Source organism: Gymnogyps californianus, chromosome Z, assembly GCF_018139145.2.
Source record: "Gymnogyps californianus isolate 813 chromosome Z, ASM1813914v2, whole genome shotgun sequence".
NCBI classification, from domain to species: domain Eukaryota; kingdom Metazoa; phylum Chordata; class Aves; order Accipitriformes; family Cathartidae; genus Gymnogyps; species Gymnogyps californianus.
The window spans coordinates 11,213,257-11,230,496 of NC_059500.1; the positions used below are offsets into that span (position 1 = coordinate 11,213,257).

The following is a 17,240-nucleotide window of genomic DNA, read 5'->3' on the forward strand; positions in this document are numbered from 1 at the left end:
CTCGCTGGTGCTGTATTTACACTTGGAGCCCTCTTCATTGTGACAGCTGCCTGCAATGGTTATACTGTGGCCAAAGGACAGCTTGGGCGCTCCAGGGAGAGCCTAAGTCTGATCAGCACCGAAAGCTGGAGATTATTTCTATGCCATGTCTATTTCTATTCAGAGCATGGTTCCTGCTCCTCTCAAGCCCTCCAGATGGTTGATTTTTCTCCTCTAATTGCATGTATGAACTTTGGCCAGAGGCTTTATTTTCATGACATTCTGAGGTGACCATGACAAGTCACTTCCAAGATAAGGAAAAAAGGGTAACTTGTGCATCACTTTCCAACTTTCCATCAAATTTATTTCAGAAATAGCTCTGTACTTAATACAAAAGAAAGAGTCTGTTTTGGCATAGAAACTTATTTTCTAAAGCCTCAGATGACATCTGGTTGGAAAGGATGAGATGTTTTTCAATACTGCATACAGACGTAAAATTACACCTCTGCTTTTCTGGTCTGCACACGTCAAAATTGAATTTCAGTTTTCACCTTCACCCTACAACTTCATTTGTAAAGAATTTCCTTAGAAATGGTGCTGGTATACACAGAAAACTTTTCTGCTGGTGGTTTTTGGTTAGTTTTACAGTTTTCTTTCTCCACTACAGTTCCATTTTAAATGCAAAGGAAACAAGCTACATGGTGCAGAGTTAGAAAAACTCTATACCAATGAAACATCATTATCCATATTAGCTACCATGTTACTTAAACTTTTTACTTTTGCCACAGAAGATGTATATACATAAAGCCTGGAGAAGAGAGAAAAATGAGTCACTCAGTTGCAAGCATTTGATCCAAAACTCATTATCGCTACTGGAAATACTTCAACAGGCTTATCAAAACTATGGATATGGTTAAAAAACACCAGTAGCTGCACATGTCATTTGTTTAGGTGAAAAAAAACTTGTACCAAATCGACCAAGAAAAGCTCCTTTTTTACAATTTTGCAAGCAAAGCCATTGGTTAGATGTTAAAACTTTCACATTTCTATGATGGTTTGGAAAGCTCACTGTCTGACTCCAGAGTTTGTTAAAGAGTTTTTCTGATGGACTGAGTCTGAATTAGAATTCCACTTCGGAAATGATGAGGTTCACATAATCTTAAACAAAACAACAATCCTCCACCAAAACAAAGGAAAACCCCCAAGCAAGTCTGCATGATCTGCCCCACCTGGGTTGTGAATACTTAGATCCCAAAAGAAAGAAAATAAAATCCCAACCTCATCAGGTTTTTTCCTACTTACATTTATAATATGTATACTTAAAAAAAAATTGTTTTGCTAGTTTCCCTTCAAAGGCTTCACACGGGGAAAGCAGATCATAGAGGTTTTACAGTACCATAAGAAACACTTCAGTAATTTACAAAACCTGTTATCACTTCATACACACTGTGCCTTAAGAACCTTTTCGGCATCACTCTGTAGGTGCAAGGTCATAAGGCTTCAAGAAGTAAACTCAGCAAAAGAAACTTCCACTGCCAGAAATGCCCCATCTTCATCACGCAGGTTGTACAGGCAGGAAACAAACTACTTTGGTGCCAGAAGCCACTTAAAATGCAAGCAAAACTACCGTAGTATCATGCAAGCTAACATTCATCTCTGTCAGAGTCATTCCTACCAAAAAAAAGACCCCTCCTGACATGAAGAATTTGCTGACATTATGCTCTTAAATTACCAAACCAAAGGAATTTATCCTGATTGTGTACTCCATTTTGAAAAATCTTGCAGCATCCAAATCCTTTTTTCACTCAGCCTTTGCTTTGCTTCCTATAGAAACAAGCAGGAGAATCTCCACCTGAATTTCCAAAAGAAGATTAGGAAATACTGGGCTTCAGGGGACAAATTTTTGAGAAAGCAGATTTCAGTGTAAAAAATCTGGAAGAGCAGGTCTGCATGCTTCCAGATGTATTTATTTTCCACACAAAATATCAGTAAAAGTCATTTTCTGCAGTCTTTATGCAAACAATAATTATGAATGTTTTTGCATTATTTTTTTAAGTCTTAAAAAGATTTTTTTTAAAGATAATTAACCTACTAAACTTCCATAGCCTTGTCTATAGCACTTACTTCCTATATCCACCTTCCTCATCCACTTGTCTTCCAGTACCCTCAGTGGAAAACCAGATCGATTTACGTTTCTCCTGTACTTACCCATTGTGATGTTATGATACCCTCACTAGAAAAACACACTCATTTACATTTCTTCTGTATTAAACCATCACGATGTTAATGCTCAAATTGTTACCCATAACGAGTCAAACAAGATTTATAAGAAAAAGAAAAAACATACAGAATGACAGCAAGGAATGTTTTTGCCAGTATTAATTAGGCATCAATTCACCATTGCTTAGTCATGGGTATTTTGCATCCTTCCTCTTGGTTTAGATCCCCGCTTTCTTGTTTTCTCTTCTCCTTATGTGACAGCCAGTCATTTTAACACAGTATATTCACAATAGAACCTCTGTGTATTATCACAGACAAAAAGCCACTGAAGAGAGGCTGTAACAGAAGGCTCCACTCAGAAGCATTTTTTAAAATTAATAAATTACAAACAAAAAAGTAAAGTATCGAAAGGTATCTCATCCCCCAAAAGGGTTACAGAAAGGGAGTCATGATTAGAGAGCTGTTAAGCAAAAGGGGAGAATCACTGACTGACAGGTGGTGTACACAGAACAAGGACTCTCCAGTCAAACTTTTCTGTCTCTACAGTAGATGAGTCCAAGTCTCTCCAAACTGCTCACGTTTTGTAAGCATTAATTAATGCTTCATTAAGCATGTACATCCCAACTTCCTCGCCCAGCTTTAATCCAAGTTTTTCCAACTCATCTTATTTAAAATTTTTATTTGCTTTCTTCTTTTTGGTCATCAAGATCTGCAGGTTTATGTCGCACAAGATAACACACTAGCAGTCATTTGACATTTTCCTCAAGGAGATGCTCCTTTTTCAATTTGCCAGTTTTCAATGGCTGCAGGTCTCACGAGAAACTCTTTTAGTGAGAGCTAAGCTAGAACTGAAGAGTATTTTTCTGATTTAGAAACTAAAAACAAAGGAGAGAAGAGGAACCAAAACAAACTCCTGTCCAGTTTTAAGATGCAGACTCAATAGATGAAAGCATGAAATGGCACTGCCTTGTGAGACAGCAAGAAACTAAGTTCTAAGAGCTTGAAAATCTGCAGTTCTGTGAACTAGTTCAAACGTTCAGATTCAACAGGCAAACTGAGCCTGAGATTTTACTGTGGCTGGAGACATTTTGTACACTCTCTTTTTCACACTCCCTTTCTTGCCCTCTTTTCCCTCCCTGTCTTGTCAATTACTAGTGTAATCTCAAAGTGCTGCTGGTGGTTCTCCTCCGGATCCATGACAGGCACCCGCTAAAGAGTACAGTGTATGTTACGATATGTGTTGTTAACTCCGGATGCCTTGGGGCTTCGAGGGATCTTGTCAACTTAGTGAAAATTTCCACGTACAGTATGACAAGTTCAGGACGGTTGGCAAAGCTTCATTAAGTCAGTAACTCCTAAAGGGTAGCTAAAGAAACACCTCCCAAAAAGGAATACTGAGAAAGGGTGACCCAGCTTCCTGGGGGGGTAGAAGCTCCTATCAAAAGGAAGGGAGGAAGGACACAGCATGGCAGAAGAGATGTTTAGCTTTCTTTGACTAGGCCATTGGAATCGCCACTGGAATTAAAGTTCTTCCTGTCTGACTAAGAAAGGAACTGCTAGTAATATATCGAACACAGTTTTTTTTTTTTCTAACTAGAAAGCTATCCAGCTCATGAACATCAGGTTTTGTTTTGCATTCTCAACAGGAACAATCCTGAAAATCTCATGGAAAAAAATGCTCAGCTGAAAATTGGGTCCAAAATGCAAGAAACCACAAAATGCAGATCTCGCCTGCCTTGCTGGACCTACATTTCCTCAAAGTTTAAAGTCTTTTCAGTGAATGTGTTCTGAATTAAAATTTGAAAAAAAAAGTCAGTGTTTTCACATGATCTCAGGTTTCACTGGAAAGGCTCTTTACAGGCCCATGTGCTGTTTTGTAGGCAAAACTGTTGCCCTAGTGGCTGTGCAGATGATAACAGATATGCTGCATACTCCTAAATCAAAGCCTAGGCAACTTATTGAATACTCATACATACGGTGAAATTCCACACTTCAATAATTATACCCAAGTAGTGGACCAAAAATAAACAAAAGAAGGAATAACTAGCATAGACTACAAATATTTCATTTACTGGTTCTGCCCCACGAACTGCACATCATCTTCATGGATACCTTGTGCTGCAAAAAATGAGGTCCACTTGTTAGATAAAAGAAACTACTGGTTTTAAGACAACAGTTTCCTGACCTCTCCAATAACTGTGGTTCTGCTTAAGAGGTAACTGATGAGATGAACACGATGGGTATCATCCTTCAGTTGCACCATCATGAATCTAAAAGGTCATCCAACCCAAGAGCCCACTTAGAAAAGAACTTTCTCTGGGGAGTCTTGCTGAAAAAAAAGTGTGAAAAGGCTGTGTTAAAGACATACTCCCTAACTTCCTAAGACAGAGAAGAAGATACAAATGGAGATCTGGACATTTGTTTTACTTTTCCACGGAACAAACAGTTGACCTGAACAGCCCACCTTTTTATTGGTGGAATGCAAGACACAGTCTTAGTGGAAATCACAGATTTTTTTTGCTGACCTCTGTATTTTTGTTTGGTTGTCTCTCGTTTGAAACTCAACATTTGTAATCAAGGAAAGGAAGGAGAAAAAAAAGTGAAGCGTTATTGAAGAGGAGGTGTTTATGTACTCTACAATATTTGGGACTGGTTATGATACTGCCTCCGTGCTTCTTCTTTCTCCCTTCCTTTGTCACAATTGTCACAGATGTCTCTGGCTGTGTGAGGCTCCTAGTGTGGGCCAAGAAGCTTTTGTTTGGTTTGCTTTTTAAAGTACAGAACAGTCAGTCTGTTCTTTCTGTGGTACATCATCAACTATATTACAAAGAATACAAGGGGGACATTGAAGCCAATTTCTGCTTTTTGGCACAAAGCATGTAGCTCCTATTTTATTTTATGGAAGCTTTCTAGAGAGTGTTTTCAGGTAATTAGGAAAGTAAAGAACTGTTACGATTTTTACATAGTTATTCTGATGCCTCACATTTAAAACCATAAACAACAGTAAGGTGGTATAATGCATAAGCACAAGAGCATACAGAAAATAACCACAGAAAATAACTAAAATAGCAAAAAGAACAGATACATTGCAGAAGAACAATCTCTCGTCTTAATGAAAACTCTTTAAAAAAAGCCTTACTGTATTAAGTAAACATAGGCCAGTAGAATATCTGCAAGTTTAACCAACCAAAAGCTAAAAGTAGTCCAATTAAAATGTAAGTCCTGTCACTGTAAACTTGCCAGAAGTCCTCCTGCACATTATACAGTGAAGGAAAGTTAAGATGCATTCTTAAGATTCCTTATGCTTTACAAATCCACAGCTATGCTTAGCTGGGAAATGTTAAAAAAAAAAAGGTTGGAAACCTTTTCAGAATAAAGGATTTCAAAATATGCTGTTTCTGCTTTAAAGAACACATGTTGCCTTTTGTTTCTGTCTGTCTTAAAGAAGAATACAATAGTTGAGCAGAGCCGACATACGTTAGAGAATAGGCTTGAGTCACTTAGGTCAAATTCTCCCTAAAATATATGTAAGCATCTTCAATTATCTTCACATATACAGCAGATGGCTGCAATCATCAGCTTATTTGCAGTGTATCTAGCACCAACCCCTTTTAAAAACTTGTTTTAGAAGCACCTGATGATGATGTCAAAATGAAACTTTCCTCTGCAGCTGCAAAGTACTCATTTAAAGAAATCAGTCTTTTATCATTTTTGGTGGCACTTGAAAGGTATGCTCACCCCATCAAAAGATCCTTTCATGTAGAAAGGGTAACTCTAAAATGATAGGCCTGCTATCTTTAGGAATAGCTCAAAACAGTATTTAATGATACAAGCTATTGATAGAGGCAGAAATGCTGCATTTATTTTGTTCAATAGGTTACTAGGGCACTCAAGGTGGAGGAAATTGACGTGAATCACAAAAGAAAAAATTAAGATGAAAATCGGATTTTGTCTGAAACAAATCAGAATTACAACTGAAAAGAAGCAAAATGGAATAGTGTGGCTTCGTTTAGAGTTAATTGAGCACACAAGGAAGCTGCACCCACTTACATAAAACAGGATTCTGATCCAATGTGCCAGTGCTGACATTGACTTTAACTACATTCCTCTACTCATGTTGCACTCAAAACCCAATGAATTCCTGCTTACCTACTTCTCTTAATATAGAACAAAGGAAAGATGCTCCAGAGGCACAAAGTGAATTACAAGGTGATAATCAGCAGGGATTATAATACAACTGACCAACTTCCTAACACAAACACTGAGGTATCTCAGTCCTTTCTTGCACTGGTGACAGACAACACCTGTCCCCCATCATGTGCTTATGTACAGTCTGGATCCTTCAGTGTATCCTTATAATCCTCCTCGTGCAGGCATACAGCCATCACAGTCTCTGTTAAACCTTCCCCTGAAGGAATTCTTTAGCTTCTAGTCACAAAACTGCCTGTGTCTATTCTCTGAATAGAACGACCAACTCTTACAAGCTGCATCAAGAGACTCTCTACATGTAATGAAAATCACATTAAAAAAAGCAGCATGGCCCTCATAAACAGCTATACAACCATGATCCATTATATCCACTGCACTGAGTTCACATCTCACGAGGAAATATCTCATGAGAACTGTGATATGCAGAATATAAGTAAGAATATGAGAATACAAACAAGATCAATATAAATATTGTATTTTGTTTCTGGTTGAGAAATATTTGATTATAAGTACTCCTTTTGTCCAGCTGACAAAACAAATATAACAGAGTTCAGATATGCTCTGACAAATTTGAAACTTTTGTCCTAGAAAAATCAATGGAGTTGGATAAAACCCGCATACCTTCTCTGACAATAAAGAACTATAAATTATTTCAACTGTAGACTTTGAATGCATACTAGTAGAAGGACTTGTCCAAAAAGCAGTAACAACAACAATCTTAGCAAAATGTGATGACAAGTTGCTGTTTAGTGACCCAAATGCCTTCTTCCTCTTCAGCAGAATATTTAATTGACTGTAAGTTTCACCAAGGATTTATGCTGCAAAGATCCACATATACAGCCCCTCTCCAAACAGGAAAGTTTAGAAAAGTTCAAAAAGTGTCCAGCAAAATTCGTGAAGGAAAAATTTACTAAAAATTTACTAAAATTTACTTACTTTTTTCACTTGAGTGAAAAAAGACATTACCTCAGACTCAGTAAACTCTAGTCACAAATTACTGGTGAGCTGCATTTTAGGGAAGTTTTACTGTGTCAGAACACTTGCCCTATTCTTACCTCTTTTTTGAGCATCTCTTCAGGCTATTGCTGGAGACAAGGTACGAGGTGAGTTTGACTGCTAGAGCTATTCTATGTCTTCAGCCAGAGAGAGTTTTCCAACAGCCTCAAATGCATCCTGATCCAGGTTCATAGCCATAATCCCAAAGAGACCTTTTTGCTCTCAATTAGATTAGTCATGTATTCAGGGCATACAGAGAAACTCAAGCACTCAGACATTAGACTCACCTGTGCATTCATGTTGTAGTCCTTTCCCATAGTATCCTTTTTCACAGATGCACTCAAACTGGCCAGTGTGAGTGCCGCATTTACAGCTTGCCATGATGTCACAGCAGTTTTCATTTGCCTCACAGAGATATGAACAATGTGATATATCTTCTTGGATATAGCTGCCAGAGGGCAGGTCTGAAATAGTATCAATTTATTAACAAAGAATCCAAACAAAAGTCCCCCCACAGCCTCACATTATGTCATTAGTGTTATGTTTCTTAAAAACCCTAGGTTCCAGTTCTAAGCAGTAGCGATGGCAGGATTAAGCAGAGCCTTGCTACACTCAAAATGCAAAAAAAAATTGGTGTTCTTATTCTGGAAAAAGGCTCACTGAAATCCATGGTGCAAAGATCCTCAAATTTTCTCACTCAGCTTCATTTGAGTCTAACACTGCCAGAATGCAGACTCACTCCCAACAGAAGCTGCTGAGACAGCTTTTCCCAGCTTTGGTGGATGCCATCTTTGGCATCAGGAGAGCATTTGGTCACGGCATGTATAACTTGTTGGTCATACTAAAAAAAAAATCTCTCCTTTGGCACTGTCACATAGACAAAATTAAACCTTACCTGGAACAAACAGAATGGCAGTAAAGCACACTACTTATGTAAAAGTAGCATGCTTTTAAAAATTAAATGTAGCAAATAAATGCTAATGGCTAGTCTGATGCATGTTCTAAGCCTCAATCAAGCAGCACTGGCTTATAAACGAAGGTCTAGTCATGTGTTCTCACTTGCTAGTCTAAACTTACTCTGTTTTTCAGGAAGAACTTTTTTTTTAGAATATGGTAGATTAAAGAAGGATAAAACCACAGTTCAAACTCTCTTGCCACCCCTTGCTCTTTCCAGTTTTACTGAATGTATAAGGTCATAAACAGAAACCGTATTTACCCTTATACACAGAGATCTAAATCAGTTCTGAACAGGCTAGCTTTTGCTGCTGTGTAAAATACCAATAGGTATTAAGGCTAGTTCTAAGGTGTGTACTAGGTCCCTCTTTTGGACAACCATGTATCTGACTACAAGGTTTATCTATTCAAGCAAAAGTTACACTGGGCCAAGACTATAGTCTGTTCTTCATGGACAAAATGAAGAGTTGAATGGAGGTGAGTATGTATATACCAAGGAAAAGCATTTGGCTCACATTTTGTTAATGATGAGTTAGTCAAACAAACAGTTTATCCTTTTACCTGAGGAATGAATACCTCTGCTAGAACGTAAGGGGAGGAGAGGGGGGGCAGGCCGGGGAGAGTCAACTCTACATGAAATGTAATTACAAGACAGTACTGGACATCCTCCTATTCAGACCTCTCTGCTCTCTGCAGACCTCTGAGGTTAGTACGTCAATACCTTCATGAAGAGCCCTGCGTGCCAGAGCTTCAAACTCAGTAAAACTGTGAAGAAGGTAACAGTGATCTTCTTTTGGATGGGATGCCATGTCATTCAGTTCTCGGATATTCCCCTGCCATATCCCGAAGGTGAAGATCTCCACTCCAAATTCACGCAAGGATGCTGCAATGGGTCTTGGGTCTCCCCCATTGGAATATCCATCAGTAATGAGAAATATCACCTTTGTGGCATTTCCACGGGCATGCCGTAATATTTGCTGGAAGAGAAAATGAAATTGTACACCTCAGCAAAGGGTTAGCAGCAGTTGATCTGTACACTACTTCCTGCATGATGTGGCTCCTTTTATTTGAATTATACAGTTAGATTAAGTCCTTGCAGGACCACTCACTATAACGAAGATCAACCATTTGCAAGTACAGCCTGTAGTTAGACAAGGCCAACCACTGAGTCACACTTCAGATGGTCACAGTCTGCAGAATCACAGAAATCATGACACGACCTGAAATGAGACACTTTTCACACTGACTGATAAAGTCAGCCATGTGTCAGTCAGCAATGATCCTGACCAATGCTTTAGCAACTTCGTTCAGACTGCAATCTGAATAGGTAATACAAACGTTGAAAATCTAGTGCAAGACCCATGGGACCAAAGTTCAGATGCTGCCAGCTGTCTCATTGCCATGGGAGCGATGTGGATGCGTATCAGCTGCCAGTTTGGTCCATGTTGCTTTTCCATTCAGCACGTGAATGCTATTCGGTTCCAAACTTGCTTGATCATCCACATAGGTGAAAACTCACCAAATCCCACCATGAAAATGTGCCGCAAATGTGCTGCAAATGGTGGCAAACCCACTCTCATTATCATGGCTTTCAGTATGTAAGTTATGGACAAATCCTCCACAGTTTGTAAGGGCTAACTAAGAACAAGAAGTATCTTATTAGGGCTTTTTTTTCTAAAAAAAGTCCACAGATCTATTGGAAAAATTGTAGGGACTAACAGACCAACGGAAGGTGAAGAATCAGTCAAAACCACAGATACAAATGTTGAAAAGAGCTCTCACACACAGTATCAACTTTTTATATGAGGAATGTATGAGCGGTTAAAGTTTCCACTGTGATTACCTGGCCACAGGCCTGTGAATTTTCTATTTCCACACGTTCCTTCCCACCTTCCCTCTACCATTTCCTTGTCTAAAAGGTGAAATCTACTGAACTTCTGGAAAACAAAACAGTGGCTGTGCCATTCTCTTCCCATGTAAGGCAGATGGCTTACCCAGTAAGCCCACAAGAAATTTAATAGTGTGTACATAGACAGAGAACATGCCACAGAGCATGTACATACATGTGCATGGCTATGAAGGAAAAGGTAGTGAGATGGAAGACATTCTGTCAAGAACAGTAGTCTTAAAAAAAGAAGCATCTCAGATACCTGACGTGTAATGCAAAAATATAGCTGTAACCGATGAGGCTTCATAAGGGAAGTTGAACAGGTTTTGGAAACAGATGAGAACATGGGATTAGTCAGAAACAAGTTCCTACTCATTGCCAGGCTAGTAAATTATAAATAAAAAACAAAGAATTTGGGTATATCTCCTATTAAACAAGCTTCAAAAGAGTGACCATGCACAGGGTGACTTGCTTCCCTAAATGGACCTTCAGCATGCCTCCTACAGTCAGCTACTGAATCTTCATGACCAGCACAAATGCACTAGGAAGCTGGAATGTGGAAAAATAAGCAGTCCTCAAATTGTAATTTTATGCATGGAAAACAAAACCCAAAGCGTGACAACAATCATTAGAGTTTCCTGTGGCATCATGCATTCAAGGATTGAATGTCAAGTCAGAGACAATAGTGATGAAGTTTAACCAGGTAATCAGTTGAAGAAAGAGAAATGAGTGACTAAAAGAACACTCAGTTTTCTTTATTGTGTGCAAACTGCTTGCTCCTAAGAGATCAAAAGCCTTCCATCTGTATCTCCCACCATGGCGACTGCTTTTCTGTTGGTGATACATTTTTGTTTTTCTTGCAAGTCTGAGGTAACAAATATGATCTAACATATTTTAATGTCATCTTATATTTTGATCCACTAAATTATAAGGCCCGCTTCTGATTTATTGTTAGTCTCCTCCCAAAAAGCATTTGGATTGTTGGTTATTTTAACCCCAGTGCAGCATTCCCCATTTGTCGCTGTTGAATTGTGCTTTGCTCCCTTACAACAGTTTGCCAAGATCACTTTAGCTTGTCCGTCATGGCCTCAAAAACTGCCCATAGTCCCTTCCACCCTACTGCCATCTACAGATTTAAGGATCATTCCTTCCAATACTTCACACAGAACATTTGTGACAATACTCCGTAGCCTGAGTGAGGACATGGCCCACAGATTCCTGCCCATTTCATCCTTCCAGTCTGACAGTGCACTAGTACTAATTACTCTGAGTACGTTTGTTCTTGGACAACAGGCAGAGTGCCTGCAAAAACGCGATGTCAACATGCTATGGACTAGAAACCACCCTATGGAGTTACCACTCTCATAATTAGCCACAGCCTGTCAGAGTGTGACTAAATATGGGACCACCACCAATCTCTTCTTGATGGCCAGGTGCTGTCTGCGGCTCTACAGCAGGGGATTGTGAAGGTGTACTTTCTCCTCCCTGTGTGAACTTACATAGAAGGAATTAGATGCATATTTTCAACTTGGTAGTATGCAAATTACTACCATGTTTATTTCAATAATAGATTGTATCATGCTACAATCAATACAACAGACCATGTTTGACAGACCTTCAAATGATACTCCAAAAATGATGTCATTGTATGATGAGTAGTAAACGTATTTAAGCCACCCTTAACAAACACAAATTCCAAAAACGGAGATGAACTGAGTTGAGCAGTTTTATTACAAAATCTTAAAGTAAGACTTACAAAGTAAAATTGTCTGGCTTTCAGCTCAGTCAAAAGCTTACAAGTTAGGCCAGTCCAAAGAACCTGCAGAGATTTTATAACCCTTCTCAGTAAGCCAGGACACATTTCAGGATAATTTGATTTTGATTTGACAATTCACTGATTTCAGGTAGATACTAAACAAAAACAAGCACACACACCATAAATCAAAGCACAGACCATTGGCACCGTGGTCTGAAAGACTGCCAAGCAATGTGTTGCTGTTGAGCTTGATTTTATTACTACTTGTATGCAAAACCCAAAGGGAGTGAAACAAAATTCTCTTGCAGACACAAATACCCTTCACAAACCAAACCTATTGTTCCTCATGGTGCTTAAGTCATAAGTGGAAAACCAGAATGAAGTGAAAAACCAGGATGAAGTGGAAAACTAGAATGAAAAGAATCAGGAAGATAAAGACAAGGCAAAAGACAATAAGAAGACAAATAGTAGGAAAAAAATACAGATGCCTCATTTCAAAATGCGTTCTGAAACGGATGCTCTAAGACAAGAGGCATTGCAGGCAGAGAGGATAGTGCTATTTATGATTAACACCTACAATTAACATATTTATCATTAACTGTGCTATTTTAAAACAGAATATAAGCAACTTAAACTTCTATCCAACTTCGTAAGTATTCAGCCTGAAATTTTCCACTCAGGATGTTTGTCTCAAGCTGTTTCAGTGAAAATGGCTTTTATTTCAAAAAACAAGATGAGGAAAAACATATGTTCCATCCATACTTATTTGTTTTTTGCAACCGTAGCGTCTCTGAGCTTTGCAGAAGGAACTTTGAATCTGCAAATCACGTTTATAACAAAGGTGGAAAAACAGGCCCCAAACATATGCAAGTTGTGGAACTTGTGTAACTGAGGAAGAAACCACAACTTGCACAGGGTTAAGAGACATAATGGAGATTGCCAGTGCAATTCTCTGAAGATCCCACCTGCATGCAGCTTGCTCTAGCAGAATATGATTTCAACTTCCAATTATGTCCTAACACGTACAGAAGGGGGAACAAAGCTTAATTTTGGCAGGACATGGTTTTGCAATTTCAGTAATATTCTTTCAGCACTGTTTCCCTCTGTGTGTAGCACAAATCTGCACAAACTTCGCAGATGAAGGTAGTGGACGGCATTATACATTGCCCTAGTTTTTCAGCAAGTGATACTCATAATAGGTGGCAATCAAACTTCTATATTTTCCCTAAATGCAGAGACATGTCTGCATGGCCAATCAACAAACCAGCTTGAGCCCCAGTAGTCTAGCCAGGACAACACGGATCTCAGCAAGGACTATTTAATTCTGATTAGTAAATTAGTAGGGATCTCTGCTTTACAAAACTAGACTGCCACCAATGCCCTCTGAAACTGCTGTGCAGAGTACACAAACCCTCCATGTCTTTCCATGCGATCAAGAAAAGGTTCCCTGGCTGTAGGTCCCGTGAACAATAGCTTGCCAAGCCCTCTTAAAAAATGCAGGTCATCGGTTAGAGCAAGTGGGAAGCGTCAAGAAGACGATTTTTGAGGGGCAAATATCCCTTAGCTACGTGACCCTGAGATAAGGCAAGCAGTCAACAGCTTTTCTGTCCTCTGAAAGGGCAATGTCCTCTTTGGGGCAGCAGTTCTGTCACACACAGACACAAATTGAGCTAACAGGTAAGAGAGCATGAAGCTGTCTTCCTGCTACCTGCCAGACTCGAATATTCAGGCACCAGTGGATCTGAGTAGAGAAACAGACAGATTAACAGACAGGATTGCTACATATTGCCCCTAGAAATCAAAACAAAACAAAGCCACTGAACAGCTTGGCCCTCATGTCTTGCAGCTGTAACTCTAGACACAGAATCCCTGCTGTATAACAGCAGAGGAAAAGAACAAGGAAAGAAAGAAACATTCAACATTTGAGGGGGGAAAAAAAAAGATACATAAGTCTATTTTTAAACCATCTGTATATGTCTGGTGGTCCAGTTAGTGTTTTCTTTCTTTCTGTGAAAGCACAGTAACATAAGGGACAGGCCACCATCCAGACCTGCCGACAATCTAAGTGACAGTCTGCATTGCTCTGCCTCTTCTCTCCAGTATTTGTGTGGCATTTCACATCATTTTTGTTTCCTTTAACCCTGAGTCACATTCCTCTATTCTGAGACACCTCTCTCCTTCCCTCTCCAGAAAGTCATTTTGAAAGCCATTTTTTTCCCAACAGAAATTTCACGTATTTTAAAATGTCTGTTCACTTAACCCCTAAACTTGTAAGCACACAGAGGTTGTTTCATGTATTTAACCAGTCCCCATCAACTTAATGGACTGTATCTACATAAAGATGACTTTTTTTCATGACAAGGCTCTGCAGTCCTTTCATAAACTGTCAGGTTCTTCAATAAATAAAGCTTAAAAGCCCACTAAACAGTACTCGGAAGTTAAAAGGATCCTGAGAACCTGTTTCTTTGGTATGAATATCCACATCTGCTTCTGATTTTACCATCAAATGAAACTGAGCACCAGCCATAACTCAAAATAAGGTGCTGAATGACCTGTTTAATTGAGAACACAGCCCATTTGGTCACTACTATAAATTAATAATAAGGGAAAAGTACAAACAAAACAAAACAATTAATGCTCTTGATGATTGCAAAGAAATGCATGGGGCCACTAGCAACACCTTGTCTTTGACCGTTTTAGTACCTATTTTCTTGTCTACACTTCTTGCACAGGAGTGATAGATCAGTCAGTTTCAGTAATCCTTCCAGATCTTAAATAAAACATTCTTTTCACATTAGCAAAAAGTTATTACCATCTGTATTGTATTCAGTCTCTGTTTGGTGTGTACAAATATCTGGCAGACTCGCCACTTTCTTTGTGCCAATAACAGTCCTTAGAATTAAAAAATGAAGTCTTGTGCAACAAAGAAGTTGTCGTACAAAATCCTCCTCTAGAAATTCACTACTGTAAGGCAAAATGAAATCCTATCAGTACCGTCACAAAAACAGCTAAACCTCTAACTTCTGTGTTTTTAATATTGAGTTTGTAATACAAAATCAGGGGATGACAAGAATCGAAGACCAAAGACTTCTTCAGCCATTTGACAGCCACAGCAATGACGTCGTCAAAGGCTCTTTGTTACTGCCTCAATTACATGTTCTCCATCTAATCCGTAAACATTTGATCTCAGTGTTTTGCTTTTAAAGAATATTTTGACCATACAAAATTGGCTATTAATATATCTGTCTAAAGGGAAACAAAATGAAATGGGTTAATCTGTCTCACTTTACAAACTAAGCCTCATATAACATCAGACAGACCCAGGATCCTTGCCAGGAGAAGCTTACCTTAAAAGATTTAAGTTGCAACCTAGCTTTCAAAATAACATTATCCAAGCATTCATCACAAAAATTACACTGCTCCTTGTATACCTTGTAGGGAATACACTACCTAAGTGCTACAAAGGGAATGTTATCTGTTATAAGTTGGGAAGAACCATCACTGCACCTCAGAAGCGAAACAGAAAGCCGTCCATTAAAGAGCCATTCAGCTCTGCTATACCAGTAGACCACTTGCACTGCATTTGTTTTCACCCTAGGAATTCATAAAACCTACACATCATGGGATGAGTTCTGAATACGACGAGATGATTCTTCTTCCCAGGGGATCACTTATCACTATAAAAGAAATAATTCCCATTTTATAATATTACAGAATTAATATAACAACATATAATACAACGTAATCACTGTTAAACTTATATTAAAATGAATAAATTATACTTTATTACAAAAAACACTGCATAGATTTGACCTACATATTCAGCAGAATATTAAAACAGTATGTCTTAATTTCTCACGGATGGCTTCAGAAGCGGTTCTGCATGTCATTCACAAAGGTAAATGGAATGCTAAATCCTTCTGCGAAGCTCACGCTTTGTTTCAGGGTTCCTTTGCTTGCACCCTTCCTGCAGGTAAAAAAGTCCAAATCTGGCAGGAATTTTTATGTAAATAAATATTCTGGAAAGAAAAAAATACCAGTACTGGGATCAACCATAGCTTTTGGTAGAGTTGAGGCATCTTATCACTGAATCCTGAGCAATCCTAAGGAAGTTGGTCATCTCACAAGAGTAATGCAAAGCTAGGGAGTGACAAATACTGTTGCCCTCAATCATGATACAAATGTCGTTATTCCTTTACATAAAAGAGCTGGCTATACCTCCTCTGCCCCCTCTCTAAAACAGCAAAGGTCTGATTTCACCACCTTTTCTTTTGGTCACTGAACACTGCTACTTTCACTGCTCCACTCAAATCTTATCCCCTCTTTAGGTTTCACTGCCCCTTTCAGGCGAGGAACTAAAAGATATTCCGCAGTTAGAGGTTTTGTTACCTTTCACCACTTTCTTCTGCACTGCTACACAAGCTCTAGAGAATGAGCTGTTGCCTATATAGAAGAAATTAACTAATATAAAAGCTTTCCTTGAATATTTCCCTAGCAGGAACTGCACTCATAATTCAGGGAAAAGACATATCTATAGGATTAATCTGGATATTTAAATAGTGCTACAAGTAATAGGCTGTTGAAGATAATAACTGAAAAGAAACTTAAAAAAAACGGAAAAAAAAGGTTATTTAAAATACAGCGATTTCATGCTGGTCTAGTCTTGTTTTACAATGATTTTCACTTCAGTTAAATAATGTACTAGCTCTACCAATTATTTTCCCATGATTAATTTATGCAACAATGGGTGGGTCATCAACATCATGTCAATCTATGCATGTATCTTTTCATCTTTCCTATCCTTCTCATCCCCTCTATCCTCAACCTTCACCTTTTCTTTCCACAGTGTCACCCACTCTGCATGTAGTCACCTTCCACTTGTCTTTTATCCTTTTCCAACTTATATGTTTTTTGCATAATTCAGAATGAACTTTCCAATCTCTTGTCAATAACAAAGTGCAAGAATCCCCACTAAATTATTTTTTTTGCTTAGCCACAACACTTACCTTCCAAGCATCTCTAAGTAACTGGCAGGTATGACCTGAGTAAGTCTCACAACTGAGTCAGATCTCTTCACTCTATGGATCAAACCACACAGGTAAAAAAGCCAGGCATGCTCATGGCCAGGAAATGTAGGGACATGTCATCTGAGGAAAGACTGACAGATCTAGTATTGTTCAGCCCGGAGAAAAGAAGGCTTGAGGTCCTCTTATCCATGTATGTAACTACTTAATGAGG

At 38.7% G+C, this 17,240-nt stretch overlaps 1 protein-coding gene across 1 annotated transcript in view; it reads right to left on the reverse strand.

The window, feature by feature from the left end:
* Positions 1 to 17,240, reverse strand: part of SVEP1 (sushi, von Willebrand factor type A, EGF and pentraxin domain containing 1) — a 129,895-nt gene that overhangs the window by 100,304 nt on the left and 12,351 nt on the right. Inside the window, exons 2-3 of the mRNA XM_050913002.1 lie at positions 9,080 to 9,335; positions 7,692 to 7,868 (exon numbers count right to left, since the gene is read on the reverse strand). Coding sequence (XP_050768959.1) covers positions 7,692 to 7,868; positions 9,080 to 9,335 — 433 coding nt within the window. The remainder of the gene's footprint in view (positions 1 to 7,691; positions 7,869 to 9,079; positions 9,336 to 17,240) is intronic.